The 19,598-nt window shown below is 44.0% G+C and overlaps 2 protein-coding genes across 18 annotated transcripts in view; both read right to left on the bottom strand.

The window, feature by feature from the left end:
* MICAL3 (microtubule associated monooxygenase, calponin and LIM domain containing 3) overlaps window positions 1-19,598 on the bottom strand; it is a 329,542-nt gene that overhangs the window by 197,168 nt on the left and 112,776 nt on the right. For all 17 annotated transcript variants that reach the window (XR_015058963.1, XR_015058964.1, XM_085884102.1 and 14 more), the window contains 4 exons: window positions 17,125-17,218; window positions 16,709-16,856; window positions 9,432-9,628; window positions 6,745-6,854 (listed from right to left, as the gene is read on the bottom strand). Coding sequence is in view for 15 of the 17 variants with exons in the window: in XM_085884102.1 (XP_085740228.1) it covers window positions 6,745-6,854; window positions 9,432-9,628; window positions 16,709-16,856; window positions 17,125-17,218 (549 nt within the window). In the remaining 2 variants the exon portion in view is untranslated. The remainder of the gene's footprint in view (window positions 1-6,744; window positions 6,855-9,431; window positions 9,629-16,708; window positions 16,857-17,124; window positions 17,219-19,598) is intronic.
* LOC147024340 (uncharacterized) lies at window positions 6,861-9,190 on the bottom strand (the record flags this gene model as incomplete). The annotated part of the gene is made up of 1 exon (XM_085886918.1): window positions 6,861-9,190. A coding segment is annotated over one exon (1,239 nt), but the record flags the coding sequence as incomplete, so codon positions are not given.

Below are 19,598 nucleotides of genomic sequence, written 5' to 3' on the forward strand. Positions count from 1 at the left end.
CATACTGGTGTGGTCCACCCACCAATTACATCATGTGTGTGGAAGCTGTTGCAGAACCAATGGCCTGCCCCGTTGTAGCAACATGGTTGAAAAAGGCTCCGTGCCACCACCATAACACAATGGACCCAGTCTGGTCTTGGATGAGGGTGGACACTGGATTAAATGTCCTAAACCTGTCTAACCACCACAGGTGGAGGCCCCCTCCCCACCTCTTCCACTCAATGATGGCATGTATGACAATTTCACTTGAAACAGATCTTAATACAAATAAATTGTTCTATATCCTTACTGTGAATGGAATGGTGCAAAAGCCTTAATTATATTTCTGATCCTCTGACTCGATCCACCCCACCCCCTTCCTTCCTGGCCACTCCCAATGGATTCTCACATGGGGTATAGTTCTGGGATGTTGTGTAGGTAAAGGTTTAAAAGTACCAGAGAACGTATGGCACCCTGCGAGAGATATTTTTGAGAGGGTTTTGGATGATGAATAGGTGTTGTTGAGTGCAACACGTGCTTGTCTGCCAGAAAGAAAGATAGGGATCCAAAATTTGTCGTTGATCATCGTTTTGGTAAGGATCTTTTGGATGGGTGTGTGTCTGGGTTGAGTATCGAAAGCTTTGTGGATGTCGATTAGGGTGCATTTGGATGGTTTGGGGTGATCAAATCCATCTAGGATGAGCTGCATTGAAGTGGCGAGATACTTTTGGCCATGTAGTGTATGTACATACCTGCTCATCCAACATCTCATTCCAAAATCATTGGCATTAATATGGAGTTGGGTCCCTCCCTTTGCTGCTATAACAGCCTCCACTATTCTGGGAAGGCTTTCCACAAAATGTTGGAACATTGCTGCGGGGATTTGCTTCCATTCAGCCACAAGAGCATTAGTGAGGTCGGGCACTGATGTTGGGCGATTAGGTCTGGCTCGCAGTCGGCGTTTCAATTCATCCCAAAGGTGTTCGATGGGGTTGAGGTCAGGGTTCTGTGCAGGCCAGTCAAGTTCTTCCACACCAATCTCGACAAACCATTTCCATATGGACCTCGATTTGTGCACGGTGGCATTGTCATGCTGAAACAGGAAAGGGCCTTCCCCAAACTGTTGCCACAAAGTTGGAAGCACAGAATCATCTAGAATGTCATTGTTCCAGTGAAGGGAAATCTTAATGCTACAGCATACAAAGTGTAGCAAACTATGAAAAACAGCCCCAGACCATTATTCTTCCTTCACTAAACTTTACAGTTGGCACGATGTATTGGAGCAGATAGCGTTCTCCTGGCATCCAACAAACCCAGATTTGTCCGTCGGACTGTAAGATGGTGAAGTACGATTCATCACTCCAGAGAACGCATTTCCACTACTCCAGAGTCCAATGCGGTGAGCTTTACACCACTTCAGCCGATGCTTGGCATTGCACATGGTGATCTTAGGCTTGTGTGGGGCTGCTCGGCCTTGGGAACCCATTTCGTGAAGCTCTCAACGAACAGTCTTTGCGCTGACGTTGCTTCCAGAGGCAGTTTAGAACTCCGTAGTGAGTGTTGCAACCGACGACTGACGATTTTTCTACGCTATGTGCTTCAGCACTTGGCAGTCCCGTTCTGTGAGCTTGTGTGGCCTACCACTTCTTGTCTGAGCTATTGTTGCTCCAAGACGTTTCCACTTCACAATAACAGCACTTACAGTTTTTACCAGGGCAGCTCAAGCAGGGCAGAAATTTGAAGAACTGACTTGTTGGAAAGATGACATCCAATGACAGTGGAACATTGAAAGTCACTGAGCTCTTCAGTATGGCCCGTTCGCCTGCCAATGTTTGTCTATGGAGCTTACATGGCTGTGTGCTTCATTTAATACACCTGCCAGGAATGAGTGTGGCTGAAATAGCTGAATCCACTAATTAGAAGGGGTGTCTGCATACTTTTGGCCATATATGTATGTAAGTTGTGGAATAGAGGAGTTTGAACCCATGTTGATGGTGGGCCAGAAGGATATTCGGGTTGACACGAAAGAGAATGAAGCACTCAAGTAATTTATCTGTACAGCAGAGTAATGCCATGGGGTGGAAAGAGGAAAGGCATTGGACTTTTTGTTCCATTTTAGAATGGGTATGATTAGTATCATTCCCATCCATCGAGGTACCTCCAATGCATCTCGGTACCTATGTAATTGAAATTTAAACCCATGTACTCTTCCTGCTGCCCCTACCTTCCTCGGGAGACCATTCGATACAGGAACGACTCTGACTGAAAGACCCCTCGGCTGTCTGAACTCTCATCTTTACTTTCAGGCTCGATCCCCTGGTCCAATCATTGTCTTAGCTGAAAAACTATTTTGTCTGCACGTTTGGCTGCACCCTTCATTTTCTGAAACATCTCCATTGGATACCCCCAAAATTGCTTCCTTTATATTACATAAAGTCCTGTCTCCTTCAGCCGCTCCTCATGGCATAGTCGAGCGAGCCCCAGATTCAGTCTATTAAACCCACACCGTATCCTCCCCCTAGGGCAGCAATGCACTTCCTAAGATGTGGTGAGCAAAACTGCACAAAAGATTCCTCCGTAATCACCTCCTTTCTGGTGCATATAGTCCAGTCTCCTTCAGCCGCTCCTCATAGCTTTGTCAAGATGGTCCTGAAATCAGTGTAGTACACAATATTCTACATGAGGTCTATATTTGTTTAAAACACCTTCAAGCTTTCCCTTCCATTAACTATCCCTGTTGCCCCAACCCTCCAACTGCATGCTCAGCGTCCAGTCTTAAAAAAAGTCCCAATTTCTTTCTTAAGAACTGCCACAAATCTCACCACCTCTTCTCTTGAGCATCCTGCCACCTGTCTGCACATACTCACAATGACCATGCAGGGATTCCCGTATATAGTGTGTGTGGGTAACATATGTGTATATATATTATATATATATATATATATATATATATATATATATATATATATATATATATATATATATATATATATATATATATATATATATATATTATATATACATACACACAGATCGAACCCCCCTCCTTTCTTCCCATACCATCCCTCAAACTACTGGTTAACATCTGTCTCTGTACTACAAAAATCTGCACTGACTCCAACCCTTAGGAATTGGTAATCTTGGTAAATTGGTAAATTAGTAACTCCAACCTTTAATAATCTGCACTCACAAAAACCCTGAAGAAAAATCACTTCACACCCCAAATTATTCAAATGTACCACTAAAAACTCACAATTTCTCTTCAAAAGGTTCAAAACACTTCTTCCAAAAAATGTGGTGACCAAAATCAACTACGGCATTTCCCAAGTATCAGAAAAACCTGCTCCTCTGCTCTTGTTCACCCTCTCATTTGCTCAAGGTCATCTGCCATCTGCTTGGAAATCAACAAACATTATCACTCTGCATAAAAAGATACAAAAACAGATCCCTGCAACTACAGACCAATCAGCCTTCTCCAAATCATCAGCAAGGTTATGGAATCCATCATCGCTTCTGACATTGAATGCTTCCTCTTCTCAAATGGCTTGATTTCCGATCATCAATTTGGTTTTATACCAGGTCACTCAACCCTGGATATGCTGCTCCTGCTTTCCCAACAATGGACGGAGGTCCTCAATGCCAGACATGAGATCAGAGCCATCTCCCGAGACATATCACGTGCTTTCAATATGGTCTGGCACCTCGCCCTGCTCACCAAACTCTCTTCCTATGGTATCCAAGGCCAGCTCCACTCTTGGCTCGCAGACTTCCTCTCCTGTCGCAATAAACGTGTAGCCCTTTATGGAATTCTTTCATCCCCTCTTCCTGTGCAGGCTGGAGTTCCTCAAGGCAGTGTTCTGGGCCCTGTTCTTTTTCTGGTTTTCATCAATGATCTCTCTGACTGTCTGTAAAATCCTTTTTATCTCTTTACTGATGACTCTACCCTCTGCTGTACCATCTGCCATCCCTCAGATCGGCAAGCAGCAGTTTATTCACTCTCTGCAGATCTGGATAAAATCACAAACTGGTCCAACACATGGAACATGCCTTTCAATCCTGACAAATCTCACACTCTCACTATGTCTCTCCGATAGAACCATCAGGGTGACTTCAAATGAGTACCAGCATGCTCTGGCATCCTGTGTCGGAGTGGCAACCTGTCCAGGATTGTGTCCAATGGCCAAGGAGACTGCTAAGGCAGCACCAACGCTCTGCACAGAGTATGGTCCCAATGGATGGATGGATGGATGGTATCTCCCACAATGAGGCTGAGTCTTTGGGTCTCTAACCGCAGGCAGGTCGGTGGTCTTTCTGTCTCATGTGTCTATTCCCCACTGTATTATGCTTCCCTCTCCCGTTCCTCTCGTCTCCTGCTCTCCTTGTTATACGTTCTGTGTGTTAGCTTTTATACAAGCTTCGACAATGCATCCAAGAAAAAAATAAAATAAAATAAAAAAACACACACACCCTCCCACATATTTGCCCCCTGCCCCGCATGCACCAGCAATGTTCCGAACCTGCAACCCAACAAAACATCATCCAACTTTCCATCAATACCCACCAACCCACACTTCAAAAACAACATAAAACTCTATTTTTTGTATCCATGCAACAAAAGAGTCCACATATTTAATACCCTTATATCCATGACTAAAACGATGTCCCTGGCCACTTTCCCTCCACTCCAAACCTGACACCCACCATCGTGCACACATGCACCACCGCCCGCATAATACACACTGCAAACCTTATGCACACTCACACCACTCCCATTACTTCTTGCACTGACAGCACTCCCAACACTGACCACAACAACCGCAATCTCAACGCCATCACCCCGTTTGAAACCTCGTTAACAGCATTACAACCATTCCCACAGCTCTAACAGTGTGACGGGGCTTGGCACATGTGATTTTTTTTTTATTCTTGGGAGGAATTGTTTGACCAATGCTGCTGCTTTGTTAGTTGCTCTGGTTTCCTTCTTGGCCTTCATGACCTTCATGATACCGAGCAGATCAGTTTTGTCATGCACTAAATGGTCAAAACCCTTGTTGATAGTGCAGCAAAGCCCTCTTGCATTTTTCTCGGCACGATGCATCGCTCAAGTACTGAATTGCACTCTCATGTGATAGTATGACTAGCGCCGTGCTTATAAGGTGCAATGCAAGATGGCGGCTCCTCTCTTTCCGGCGCTATTGCCGAAGTTTTACGTGGGACGTGCCTGCCGCACTCCTCCCACACACGGCAGACCACGAACACGTAGCTCCAAGCTCTGATACGTAAAACGAACACACCGGCACGCAGGACCTGGACAGCTTCCGCTACTCTGCTGCAATTTTTTTTTGCATTTTGGTCAAGGTGCAAGGTTGTGACGTCACAGGGTAAGGTCGAAACTCTCAATCCCAGTCAGGCAGAATGCACCACATGAAACATGTATGAACTCATAGCCGTCATCTTGTCAGTGTTAACGTGTTTGGTGGCTGCCTCAAGAGTGTGAAAGTCTGAGAGGGTGAAGTTGGTTAGCTTTGTTTCTGTGTCTTTGGTGAATTGAATCCATTTGGCCTTTAGGTAATTGATAAAAGTTTTACATTCATGGCATCCAGTTGTGCCTTCATGTAAGTGATGTTTAATAAGGATGGTCAGATGACTATTCGGATGCCACGTTCCAGGAGGAGATTATGACCAGTTCGAGTGAGGTGAAGGTTATGTCTGGGAAGGTTGTGCTTGGTCATAGGATTGTGGCATTCGAGTGGGTTGTTTATCATCATTTAGCATAGTTTGTTGTTGGAGATGAGTATTAATTAATTGTCCATGTTGGCTTTCAGCTTAGCATGACAACCACGTCGGCATGTGGGAATTGAAGTCACCCACAAGTGTGAAGTTGGGTGTATATGCGAGTACTTGAAGGTTTGGAGTGTAATTAGGTAGTGTAAATGGTGATGTAGTTGTAGACTTTGTTGACTGCTTTGATTTTGAGAGAGCATATTTAGTGGAGCCATTCATGGCAGCTGTTGTGCTTCTCATTACTCCTTTGCTACATATGGGGCAGAGGTAGATGAGCCTTGGCTTCTGCGGTATGTCTCCGGTTAGTAAGATGAGCAGGCTCAGGGAGTCAGAGAGCCCCTGCCATGGCATCAAAAAGAGAAAGAAGAGGAAAAAGGAGAGGAATTTCAATGTTGGGGAGTGATAGGGAGAAGTGGGGTAGCCATTTGCAGTCAGCAAATGGGGCCAGTCAGAAGATTGGGGAAGTTGTCAGACATTGACAGTATAAAGGTCTTCCTTGAGAGGCATTGCTCTTACACTGGTAGTCCCACAACAAACAAGTCTCCTCCACCAGGACCTTTTTGTCCTACACGTGATTTCTGTACAAGCTCCAAAATGAGCCTTACAATTTTATAGATTAAAAAACACAGCCATTTCAGAACCAAGCGTAGCCGAGAATGTATTACTTTCTGAAAAAGTGCAATTCTTCTTGTTCCCTATCAATATGCATGCTACATAAAAATATCCTTTCCCCAAATATAATCCATGTAGAGGTTCTTTTGTAAACTAATGTATGTTCACACCAGGAACGATTCCAAAATTCATTCCAAAAGGAAGAGCATGTGGACAGAACCGTGTGCACGCACATGCTCACGCACACACAAACACTTTTGTTCAGGCAGATGAACGTAAAAAATTAGTCAAAGCTTTTTCTGAGTTATTGAAGTTGGTTTACAGGAGAGAAGGAGACCTGGCGACTGACTGCCAGAGAAGCGAGCTTGCCTTTGGTGTGCGCTTTCTTGAGATGGTCTGGCCCAGTTTGCTGAGGAATGAAATTGGAGACTTGGTGGGAACCAAAGTTGGTTTGTCATCAGCCATCAGCCTGTTGTATTCTGGACCAGAAATGAAGACAAATGTCAGCAAAAAACAAAACCCCAAAATCAATCACTTATAATAGACAAATCCTTTCTTGTATCTGGATTGAGTATTGCTATCATTTCAGATGACGAGGGATAATTAAATACTAGTTATAAGCCTTGGCACACTGCCAACTTAGTAAATGGAACTGAAACTCTCCATTTTCACAAAGCATCACTCCACCAGCTTTGTCTCCAAAAACGAAGCCATACTAGAACATGTTTTGAACTCTACAGCATGCTATCACCTGATGAGTCTCTATGACAAGTGTACTGTGAGTAGCACCAAAACATGTCCTTAAAAACTCAGTAGTGCCTTCTCATACAAAACACACACACACACACACACACACACACACACACACACACACACACACACACACACACACACACACACACACACACACACACACACACACACTGTGGTGCTCACCATAATCACCACTGAAGGTCAACACATTTTTGCCAACATTCAAGTATTGTGATGCTGTCAAAATAGAACTGCACGTCCTGCTAACTTAACCAGCACTTTACAGCAGCCTGAACATCATTGTCGGAAGAAAAATATTCTCCACAAAGGTGTTCCATAATTTTGGAGAAGAGATGAAAATCTGACGGAGCCAAGTCTGGGCAAGTGATCCTTTAAGGGGGTACTCCTTTGATCATCTCTTACTCTCAGGATCATAATGGTGCACCCAACTCTCATCTCCAGTCATCTCATCTCCTGTCAGTCACCCCAACTCCCAACTCCCATCTCCAGCACTTTATGCTTTATAGCACTGACAACATCATGTTGCCCTCTGCCATCGTGACTCATGTAGCACTAAGACGTCTAGTGTCAGAATCATGAAACTTCGCACAAGCAAACTTTGGGAAAAGGTGCATGTGCAGACAAAGCTCCACTCACTCCTTAGAAAGAGTAGTACATCTATTTTAAAGCATGTAGTGCAACATGAGTATGTCCGTAAAGTATGTATCAGAATGCAGCTCAAGCCATGAAGACGATCTTGCCACATACACATAGAATATACTCGTATAGCTGTGAGAACGTAAACTAAGTTATATAGACACATTCACCAGAAGCAGTCCGCGATGAGGGTGTTCGACAACGCGGGAGATCGGCAATGACGTCGGTGATGACTGCCCGCCAGTGGGCAACGACTCGGATGGGCAAGGACCAGGGTGGACAGTCGGTGATGCAGAGGCGGAGAACACTGTGACGCAGAGGTGGTGGAAGAAGCAAGCGATGACCCAGAGGTGGAGCAAGAGGCAAGCGATGACGCAGAGGTGGAGCAAGAGGCAAGCGATGACGCAGAGGTGGAGAAAGAGGCAAGCGATGATGCAGAGGTGGAGGAAGAGGCAAGCAATGATGCAGAGGTGGAGGCAGCAGCAAAAAGCGAGGCAGAGGAGGAGGCAGAGGAGGAGGCAGAGTGAAACGGCGATGCAGAATGGAAGGCAGAGGCAAATAGCATCGCAGAGGCAGAAGTGGAGGAAAATGGTGTCGCAAAGACAGAGGCAGAGGCAAACTGCAATGCAGAGGTTGAGACAGAGGCAAATGACGTTGCAGAGGCAGAGGCGTTGGGAAACGGCGTCGCAGAGGCAGAGGCAGAGGCAAACTGCGATGCAGAGGTTGAGATTGAGGCAAATGGTGTTTCAGAGGCAGAGGTGTTGGCAAACGGCGTCGCAGAGGCAGAGGAGGCGGCAAACGGCATTGCAGAAGAGGAGGTGGAGGCAAACGGCATCGCAGAGGTGAAGGCAAACGGTGATGCAGAGGTAGAAATAAATGGTGACACAGAGGCGGTGGCAAATGGTGATGGATACGAAAAGACAGGGGAAATGGCGATGCAGAGTGCAAGGCGGAGGCAAGCGGCAACGCAGAGGCAGATGCAGAAGCGGAGGAAAACGGAGTCACAGAGGCAGAGGCAAATGGCAATGCAGAGGCGGAGATGCAGGCAAGCAGTGGCGCAGAGGTGGAGGCAGAAGCAAACAACGATGCAGATGCAGACACAAAAGGTGACGCAGAGGTGGAGGTGGAGGAAAACGGTGTTGCAGAGGTGGAGCAGAGGCAAACGGTGATGCAGAGATGGAGGAGGAGGCAAACAGCAATGCAGAAGTAGAGATAAATAGTGACAGAGGTGGCGCCAAATGGCAATGCAGAGGATGAGATGGAGGAAAACGGCATCGCCGAGGCGGAGGAAAATGGTGATGCAGAGGGGGAGGCAAGCTGCGACGCAGAGGCAGTGGCGGAGGCAAACAGTGATGCAGAGGCGGAGATGGAGGCAATCGGCGATGTAGAGGTGGAGGCGGAGGCAAATAATGCAGAATCAGAGGCGGACACAAAAGGCGACGCAGAGGCAGAGGCAGAGGCAAACTGACACAGAGGCGGAGGCAAACGGCGACACAGAGATGGAGGCAGAAGGAAATGGTGACACAGAGACAATGGGGAACTGTGACGCATGGCCGGCGACGCACAAAAGACAGACAGATGGAGCTTTGAAATAAAAACACTGGTTTAGCACATTCAAAGAAAATACAGATAATTGTCAAAGTCACCTTCAGGTGGAAGAACCTCTTTAAAAAGGTCATAAAACTGTGTGAGATACATGACCATGCTGAGTTTGTCTGGCTCTGACACTCCGGCCATTTCTTTTCCAGTCATGATTGGGGATATTCCAAACTCTCGTTCTGCCACATCAAATGCCAGCTGGTTATTCCCCGACACATCGCTCTCATCAAGAGAGTCAAACTTGCTGTAGATAAAGGTAAGGGGATTCAAGATGCAAAGAGGAGAGTAAAATTAAGATCACATTGATATTTCGTTAGTGTTTGAGATATAGAAGAGTTACATGAAACAATCTTATCCACCGATACACAAAATTATTAGCTCACCTGGACAATAGTTCAGGTCAGGAATTAGCAATGTGCAGTGTCCGTCAGTCGGTCAGTCAGTTCGTATGTAAATACTCAGATCTTCTTCTCCGAAACTATACACACAATTTTGATGAAACTTGACCACAACCTTCATTACCTATGAGGTACCAAAGTTTTTTAATGGCATTCAAAAATTAAAATAAAATCAGGGTCTGAAGGGGTCTATGTGGGGTCAAAGTGGGTCAAGGTTTGACCCCCCAAAATAGGTATTTGCTTTCTTCTTGGAAACGACATAATTTTGATGAACCTTGACCACAACGTTCATCACCCGTGATGCAAAAATGAATCGTCCTATTTTCACCAAACTCTTTAGAACTTCTGAGGACCAAGGCCTCCTGATGTCTTGCAAATCCCATCAAAATTGCATATTAAGTGGGTCAATTTAAAGGTCAAAGGTCATTACGAATCCGAGATTGCTCCTTTTGACTTCTAAAAAAGTATGCACCCAATTTAGATGCAACTTGATATGAATATTCTCTGGATTGTGCTTTCACAAGCTTTTTCAAACAATCGGCCAATTTACATATTTAGTGGGTCATCCATGCCTACCAGTGCTTCCCTGGTTCTCGCAACTGAGCACATGGCATTTCCCCTATTTTCTTCCAAGAAATGTCCATTGTATTGTAAAATAAAGAAGAGATCAAAAAGATTGAAGCAACTCCATGCATCATTATTCATCAGTACTAATCTTGTCTCAGCACGTCTTGTATTTAACAGACAAAATAATCAGAAGAATCGATTTTCAATTTTACTCTTTCAATTCATGTAGACCTCCAACACTTCTGCATCGTGATGAAATGAGCTGCCTGCTGGTGAAAATACTTAATTGCCAAATAATCTGCTCAACATTCATCACAAACATTTTTATGTCATCCTCCCTCCTTCCTTCCTTCCATCCTCACCCTCCTCTTCCTCTAATCGACCGATGTGATAGACCAGTGAGCATCAGTACCACAACCTTGTTTACCTTCCAAACAACAAGGCTTCGTTCTCACTAACTTTCACTGTTTTCTTCTCTTTTCTAACACTTGTAGAATGTCCTTCCTGTGCCGCTGCAATCACACTCTTCTCTCCGTCACTTCAATATGGCAGTACACTCCCCTCCCCCTCCTCCTTCATCTCATGCAGCCAGCCATAATCTTTTACCCTCCAGGTAACCACCACACCCACTTTTCCCTCCACACCCATCTTTACGTACACATAACGACCTTTCTTTCTTTCTCCCTCATCAACTCTTTTTTGTTCATTTGTCTACCTGTTTGTGTCTGGCTGTTTCACCAACACCATATTGTCCACCCTTCTACCCTCAATAACCAAGCTCTTCCATCAGCCTAATTTCATATATAAACTAGAGAGTTCATAGAACACAATGCACTGAGCAGTGTTCAAGTATATACAGGAGGGTCTTGCTGTTCATGGTAGTTACGTTCTCGAAAATCACCATGAACCGCAAATCCACAAACTTTGGTGATTGTGGGGAAAATATGGTTTGGAACTTCAGATTTAAAATTTGTCCAAACTGTACCCTGAATTAACATGGTTGTACATTGTTTTTGTGCTATTAATTTTCATGAATAAAAGAGTTATTAATAACATAAAATAAAGTATTATTATAATTTCAGATACAGCCTGAGGGTGCTGGTTGCATCATTGCTGGGAACACAGCTGTGCCACTAATGCAGTGCCCGTTTCCAGTAAGATGGTACTCATTTTGCCGACCTCGGAAGGATGACAGGCTTTGTCAACTCACCTGATGTTATTTAAAGATACAACAGGGACTCAAACTCAAGAAGCTCAAGATCTGAAGCCAGTCAGCTTAACCATGAAGCCAACACCAGGCTTATTTTCCTGTATTAATATAAGAACATAAAGTAAAGTTTATTTTGTTGAGTTATTAAGATCATGAAACTTACCATTAACAATGAACACAAACTTGATCTGGCAATGCTGATGATGGCTACGATAAAGATGAGTCGATGGAGATGATGGTGATGATGATGATGTTGGAGGGTTGAGGGGGTTATTGTGTAAACGGCCTCTGTTATTCAATTAGGTGAATAAATCCACAAACATTGCCTCAATAAATTCATCGTGATAGAGCGACTCCACAAAGGGGAAATCCACGAACGGCATTGCCCTCCCATAGTTCAAATGTGATTAAATAATGATTTTAAAGATCATTTCAAAAAATCCAGAAGTTTAGTGCTACGGAAGCAGTCGAACACACCAACCATCGTTATACACTGTAATAAAACGATATTGAGTCGTAACTTAGGATATGGAGGCTTAATTGATCACCATAGAACAGTGTCAATCGACAACGAATATGGCCATATTGGTGCCTCTTCACTTGATATGCACGCACGCACGCACGAACCACGCCATCTTGTGCTATATAATATAATTGATATATAGCATGGTGTTTGGAAGTATTATGAAGACGAGTTGTTTAAGACAGTCTTCGAGTATATAATTCAATTTAAATAAAGGTTTAAAGAAAGGTTTAAAGGCATATAAATAAATTAATTCCGGGTTTTATCACCGTTTTCTCCAGCGGCTATTACTCCACTCAATCTAACACATTACATGAGTTATTCGTGCCTGTTGAATGTGTCCATTATGACGTCATTAAAACAGTAAGTTTCCTGTTTGCAATGATTTTCAATTTTGTTTGACTGCCAGGCAGGCAGACAGAGTAAAAAATATCATCTTACTCCTCTCTACGCATGCGTGATCAGGTCAAATCCAGAGCCAATGTACAGCAAAATGTCGGACTTGTCTTTTTATGCATGTTCCGATTCGCGTTTGAAATATATCATTCAATTTAAATTAGCTGTTCCTCAATCATAAACTGACGAAAATAATACACTCATAGGACAGATGGGTGGACGGACAGACAGACTGACATGAACCAATTGCTTAATATCACTTTCACTTCGGGTACGTGGGGTAAAGAGCTCCTCCATGAGTCTCAGATACTAATGGAAAAAAAATAAATAAAATACACCAAAGTTCACACACCAAAACGTGTTAAAAAGTGATGGAAATGAATTTTCTTTTACATGCTGCATGTAGTAATTACTATCAGCAAATAGTCACAAACTTTGTGACTTTGCATCTTCCTTAAAGAACATTTTATGCCGGAATAGCACTTTTCATAAAATCTGCTTGCCCTGCCTTTTCCACTGTTATTATATATGCCCGTCGGCCCTTGGTCATTCAGGTTTCCATGAGCCTACACAACTGTATACAGTATAATAAAGTCCACTTTAATAATGTCCATACAAAGTTTCAAACACCATAATCTTTATCAAATCATTCTCATCTCTGCAGGACAAATATATATATATATATATATATATATATATATATATATATATATATATATATATATATATATATATATATATATATATATATATTGAGATAATTTGACGTTGACCAATTTGCCTCTGCCCACATTAAGTCTTTGCTAATGCTTCAGTCACATTTGGCTCGGCGGCCGGAGGGTCTAAAAATTCTACGGCCACTAGCAATTATAGGGTCCGCAGTATTTCCACGGTCACACAATGTAGCAGTCACATATGGTTTTATTTTTTGGGTAGCCGCACGGGGTATTTGGAAATTGTGGAGACCGAAAACGTGGGGGTGCCGTACGATCTTTGATTTTTATGTCGCACGGTGACCTTAGGGCGTCCCTGCGGCAGCCATAGAATTTTCAAGGCAGACGCAAGGTAGCCTCAAGGTGCCACAAGGCGACCGCAGGGGGGCCCACTGGCCTCCTCCACTCATGAGACTCCCTCGCTGAGAGAATCTGGTGAGCAGGATCAGCGTCAGGAAAACGAGCCACATGTCCATACAGCCGCAACTGACGCTCATGGACTAAGGCGAACGTGGAAATAGTGCAGCCGCCGTAATTTTTGGGGGGTTGGAAAAATTCATTTTTCATTGATAAGAGCCTACGGAAAACGCACGAATAACGCAAGCCCACCGTACGCCCTATGTACGGTCAACGTGGAACACATCTACGTCTTGTCGAATTGCTACGGCCAACCTAGAAATGAAAAAAGTTATAACTCCGCGCTTTAATTCCATGGAGATTCCGACGGCCTGTAAAAGATAGCCATACGGTGTAGGGCCACCCTGAGGCCACCTCAGAAACTCTGCGGCCGCCGCACGTTTCTGTCAATTCGGGGGGGGGGGTGGTACGGCCGCCGTATCCTAGCCGGAGAGCAAATGTGACTCATGCTTTACTCTCATGGATGGATGCACTGATGGAGGTTTTTCATACTTTCATTTTCATACCAAGTTTCATTTAAATCTCTTCAGCTCTTTTAAAATATCACATTTTTACCTGACATGACCTCTGACATTTGACCTCTTAATGCCGAAATCAAAGTAGTTCATCTTTGCATCATAATGTATTGTTGTGGTTCTGTAAAACCGCATTGCTCCGAGGCAATGGCACACGACATACAGGGATCCCAAAGCAGTTATTTCAACAGTATGTGTTTAGTTAGTCCTTTTTAAATGTCTAGTGGGTAAACAGGAAAGATGCATTGCATAGGGCTTTTAGTTAGGTCTTCAATCTTCAATCCTACTCATTTACACTACTTTGTCTCTCACATGAACCACGCAAGCAAGCACGCACACAGACGCTAAAAGAAACCAAGCAAAGCACCGCAGGGCTCATTGCATCTGCACGCCATTTCCCATTCAAACTGGTGCCAATTTCTAACTGTCCTCTCACCTCAGACCATCATTCTGCTCACCACAACGTTACAACACTCATTAAAACAACTTCACACCTCTCCTAAACCCCCCCCCCCAACAACTTACGATCACGTCTTCACTACAAACGCTGCAGTTACGAGCATCCCCTTCCTCTTCATCACAACACCACATTTACAATCGCCTCTCGCAATGCCACAACATACTCTCACCTCTCTACAACCGCCACAGCCACCTATTCTTCGAACGCTCACCACAGCCTCGAAGGACGATGAAGGAACGAGAGTCGGGTTGTTTCGGGGCATAACTCGAAACACAAACGTGCGCTGGAGTTTGTTCAAAGGCGTACAGGTAGCACTAAGATTTCCCTAAATGATCACATTTGAATAGAGGCCAACGCACATTTGGGGCCAGACAGCACTTCCAGAAACCCTGGCCTCATGTTAATCTTGGAGCTCCGATGCGTGGCCAGGTCAGTGAGCGAATGGGGCCATTTTTCGGTTTCGGGGCCTGGTTTTGCTACGGCGTGGGATGACTGCTGTGGGCCAATGGAGAGGCTTGAAATCGCCAATGGCCCCGTTTGATCCGACTCTTAACTCTTCCCTCATTCAGGACTCATAAAAGGAGCAAATTCAGCAGAGATTAGATCAGACATCGCCGGGGGTCAGACAGAGCAGACATCGCCGGGGGTCAGACAGAGCAGACATCGCCGGGGGAGAGGCTGGTCAGACTGCGGCAGACTTCAGACCTCGCCGTGGAAGCAGACATCGGCAGAAGGCGCAAAGAGGGAAAGTTTCAGTGCTGAGCGAGTCATGCCACGAGTCAGAGCGAAGTGAGTGACTACAACTACAGGCCGAGACCATTCCCATTTCAGACGCTCAGTTTGGTTGCATCTATCAGCCACCAGTTACACTTCCAGATTCTTACACCACTCTGTTAGGGTCTCTTTCTCTTACACATCTTTCTGTCATCCACTGTGGACGCACAAGAGCAATCAGCACGGGCAAGTCCCAACCAACCATTCTTTTTGGAGCGAAACTTACTGGCTCGCACCTCACATGTTCCTCTGACACCATGATGCATGACACACTGCACGACACTCGCACCTCTCACCCCCACACTACAGACACCTTCAGTTTTCTCCCTCCTTCTCCTTTCCTACGTGTTTGGGTTGTGCAGGTCCACCGACCGAGCCAGGTATTAAGAGGTCGCTAATCCTCAACTGCCTCTTATCTCTCTGGGTTATCTGTAAATTTGCTCGGGTTATGTGTGTGCGATGGCGCCTGACATAGCGCAAGTCAAGAACGTACAAATTTATTCTGCACTGTGTCTTCTTTTGTGAATATTGTATTTCTTTTGCCACACCCACAAATTCCTTGCTTTCCCTTGCTGGACATTTGAAAAAAAAATCCTATTCTGTGCCACATAACTTTACTTGCTTTGTTAAATAAATGTACCCAGCTCGTTTTTGTCTTTTCCTCCATTGGTCTAGCATGGTCCGCACCTTAGCTTAGTCGGGACGTTATCCCCCAAAATCTGCTCATTAGCCAGTGTGTACTTGGCAGCTCCGCTCGGCTGCACCCGATACGGTAAGCAACACAAGTATGCATTGTCAGCGCGATTTCCCGATAAGGCGACCACGTGTTCTTAGGTAAACAGTTGTCAGACGGAGGACACCGAGTTATGTCGTCAAGTTATTGGCGTTCATGGTCGATTAGTGACCCGCCGCAACACAAAGTTATCAATGTGCGACGGACTGCAATTCCCGGTGAGTCTGCAGACGAACCAGGGACAGCCCCTCCCTCGTTGTTTCTCCCACAACCCTGGGGCCGCAACAATATATTTATACCAAGTTTGTCAAAATTCCATCACTGGTTCACAAGTTAGCATAATTTTTACCAAACTGGACTTCTGACCTTTGACCACTTGACCCCAATAATCTAATCAGTTCATCTTTACATCATTATACAGTGGAGGCATAAAATGCAGAAATCTAAGAAGAGGAAATTTTCTCATGCCTGATGATAAACCAATTTATTAAGTCTGTGTACAATCAAAGAAATTACGATATTAAACAAGTCCTTAGAATGAAACAAGATTTTTAAATGATGGGAAATTATGCATTTGGAGGTCAAGAAAATGTGACTTGAGAAACAAAAGTGTCATACATGAGATCTGGTCGGTAGCGATGGATGATGGCACACAATGCCAACCCACTCTTCCATGAGCTGGCCAAGTCCACAACGCACACACCAGGACAGTGTTCCGTTTGTCTTTGGCACCAGCTCAGCAGCTTGCTCGAGCGCACCAGTGAGTCTGTGTGGAGGTGCACATATCATCAGCTGCACCAATACTTGTGAATGATCCCAATCAAGTATCACTGCAAGGACCATGAACAATATAACTTATGCGTGTGAGACAATGTTTGTCTCAGCTCGTGCACACAGAGTTCCACATAATACTGAAATACTGTTGCTATATTTAGATTTGGTTTCAATTGTGAATGACACTTAAAACTGTGCATCCACTGATAAATTTGATTGATGAAGGAGTCCAATGTGGATCGCAGCAAATTCATGCTCACCTTGCCGTGTGATGCCCGACTTAAAGTTAACAGTCTCGAGGTGAACAGCTTTTCCCAGCTCTCCATGCTCCCCTGTGTCCAGAAGATGTAGCACCTGTGTGGTTGCAAATGTCCTAATGGATCAACCATATCCACATACTTTGTCAATGACTTCTTTCAATGGTAGTGTGTGCATCACCAATTTTGCTGAACATCAATCAGGGTGGGGCCAGCTGGATGGCCTATAAGTATGCACATTCACCTCGCTGCGCGTCTCGACTGGGTTGGAATCTCAGCCCAGATAAAAACTGTCATTATGGTGTCTCAAAGGCAGGGAAGGCAACAATGTGTGTGCTGTCCCTCGGATGGATGTTAAACAGGGTATCCCCCTCTGTCAGTACGAGTTGGTGGATGTTAAAGATCCCACGGTGTCCTTTGTGCAGAGTAGGCGGGCTATCACCGGCAATCTGGTCAAATTCCAAATTCCTGCTCTACCTACAGGGGGACTGTAGATCAGTGGCACAGCCGTGTGCCCCAAAAATGATGCAACCAGCAACAACAGGCTGCACACAAAATGAATGAATCAACTAGGGTTGCTTTGAAAAACTCCAATACAATTTATTTTTCATGCACTGTTTAGGCCCAGTAAATATCTGCACTGCTCTGAAATAAAGAGTCTGGAGTGCCTTCATGTTTTGTACTCAAACCAGACCCGTGGCATAATAGGTAGTTCAAGCATCCGCTCTGAGTCTGGGAGTTTGATGGTTCAAACCCTGGCCGAGTCATACCAAAGACTTACAAGAAGGTACACACAGAATTGTGCTACTACATGGAAAACAGCATCCTGGTTGCCATGGCAACCATTTTAGATGACGAACGTATGTCACGACACACCGTCTCTACAGTCTGTACCTATGTACAAAATATGAAACGTGAAAGTTGAACACTTTGGGAGTTGGAGTGCGGATAGGAACGGACGGACGGACGGAATCACATAATACGCCCCGATATATATATATATATATATATATATATATATATATATATATATATATATATATATATATATATATATATATATATATATATATATATATATATATATATCGGGCGTATAAAGATGGTATGAGCTGCTTCCTTCCTCGACGCTCAGGAAGACGCTTCCTTGCCTGTGTATACCCATCTAGCTCTATCTCTATCTCTATCTCTATCTCTATCTCTATCTCTATCTCTATCCCTCTCTCTCAGTGAATAGAGAGAGAAAGAGAAAAACGTTTGGTGAGGTGTTGCTCTACCCACCTTGCTCCCCCTTTCTCCATCCTCTCTGCCTTCATGTCTCGTGTCTCTGACTTTCTTTCTCCTTCTCCACCCCCCCCCCTCCTTTATTGTCCCCATCAGTGAAGTGATGGGCTGTATTTGCTCGTGCATAATATATGCAGGATAAAAAGATCAAAAATAATTAGAACGGCACTCAGTAAAACGCAAACCTCTGGCAGGCTTAGCAGTTTACAGTTTGTATCCCACAGATAAGCAAGATCTGGATCCGGACTTTAACCAAAATTTAATCGGCTTATTCTTGTCACCTCACCAATCACCTAGTTTTGCCATATAATCCATCCATAACTTTTTGAGATCTTGTGCTACAGATCATTTTTGGCCCTATCTCTCAATGGTTAAGAATCACTTGAAAAATTCTAGTGTCCGGAGGTGGATCTTCACCAAAATCTAATCAGTTCATCCTTGCCACACACCCAACCTATCCACCAAGTTTTGTTACAAATCCGTCGACAACATTTGAGATATCTTGCTCACAAACAAACAAACAGGTGTGAATACACAACCTCCATCCACCTTTGGTGGCAGAGGTAAATATACAAGAACAGATAGAAGAAGAAGAAGAGATAGAAGAAGAAGAAGAAGTAGAAGAAGAGATAGAAGAAGAAGAAGAAGTAGAAGAAGAGATAGAAGAAGAAGAAGAAGAAGAAGAAGAGATAGAAGAAGAAGAAGAAGAAGAGATAGAAGAAGAAGAAGAAAAGATAGAAGAAGAAGAAGAAGAAGAAGAAGAGATAGAAGAAGAAGAAGAAGAGATAGAAGAAGAGATAGAAGAAGAAGAAGAGATAGAAGAAGAAGAGATAGAAGAAGAAGAGGTAGAAGAAGAGATAGAAGAAGAAGAAGAAGAGATAGAAGAAGAAGAAGAAGAGATAGAAGAAGAAGAAGAAGAGATAGAAGAAGAAGAAGAACAGATAGAACAGAAAGAAGAAGAACAAGAACAAGAAGAAGAACAAGAACAAGAAGAAGAACAAGAACAAGAACAAGAACAAGAACAAGAAGAAGAACAAGAACAAGAAGAAGAACAAGAACAAGAAGAAGAACAAGAACATGAACAAGAAGTAGAACAAGAACAAGAACAAGAAGAAGAACAAGAAGAAGAACAAGAACAAGAACAAGAACAAGAACAAGAACAAGAACAAGAAGAAGAACAAGAACAAGAACAA

This window comes from Eptatretus burgeri, chromosome 6 (genome assembly GCF_056783735.1).
Source record: "Eptatretus burgeri isolate ZD-2024b chromosome 6, Ebu_testis_v1, whole genome shotgun sequence".
NCBI classification, from domain to species: domain Eukaryota; kingdom Metazoa; phylum Chordata; class Myxini; order Myxiniformes; family Myxinidae; genus Eptatretus; species Eptatretus burgeri.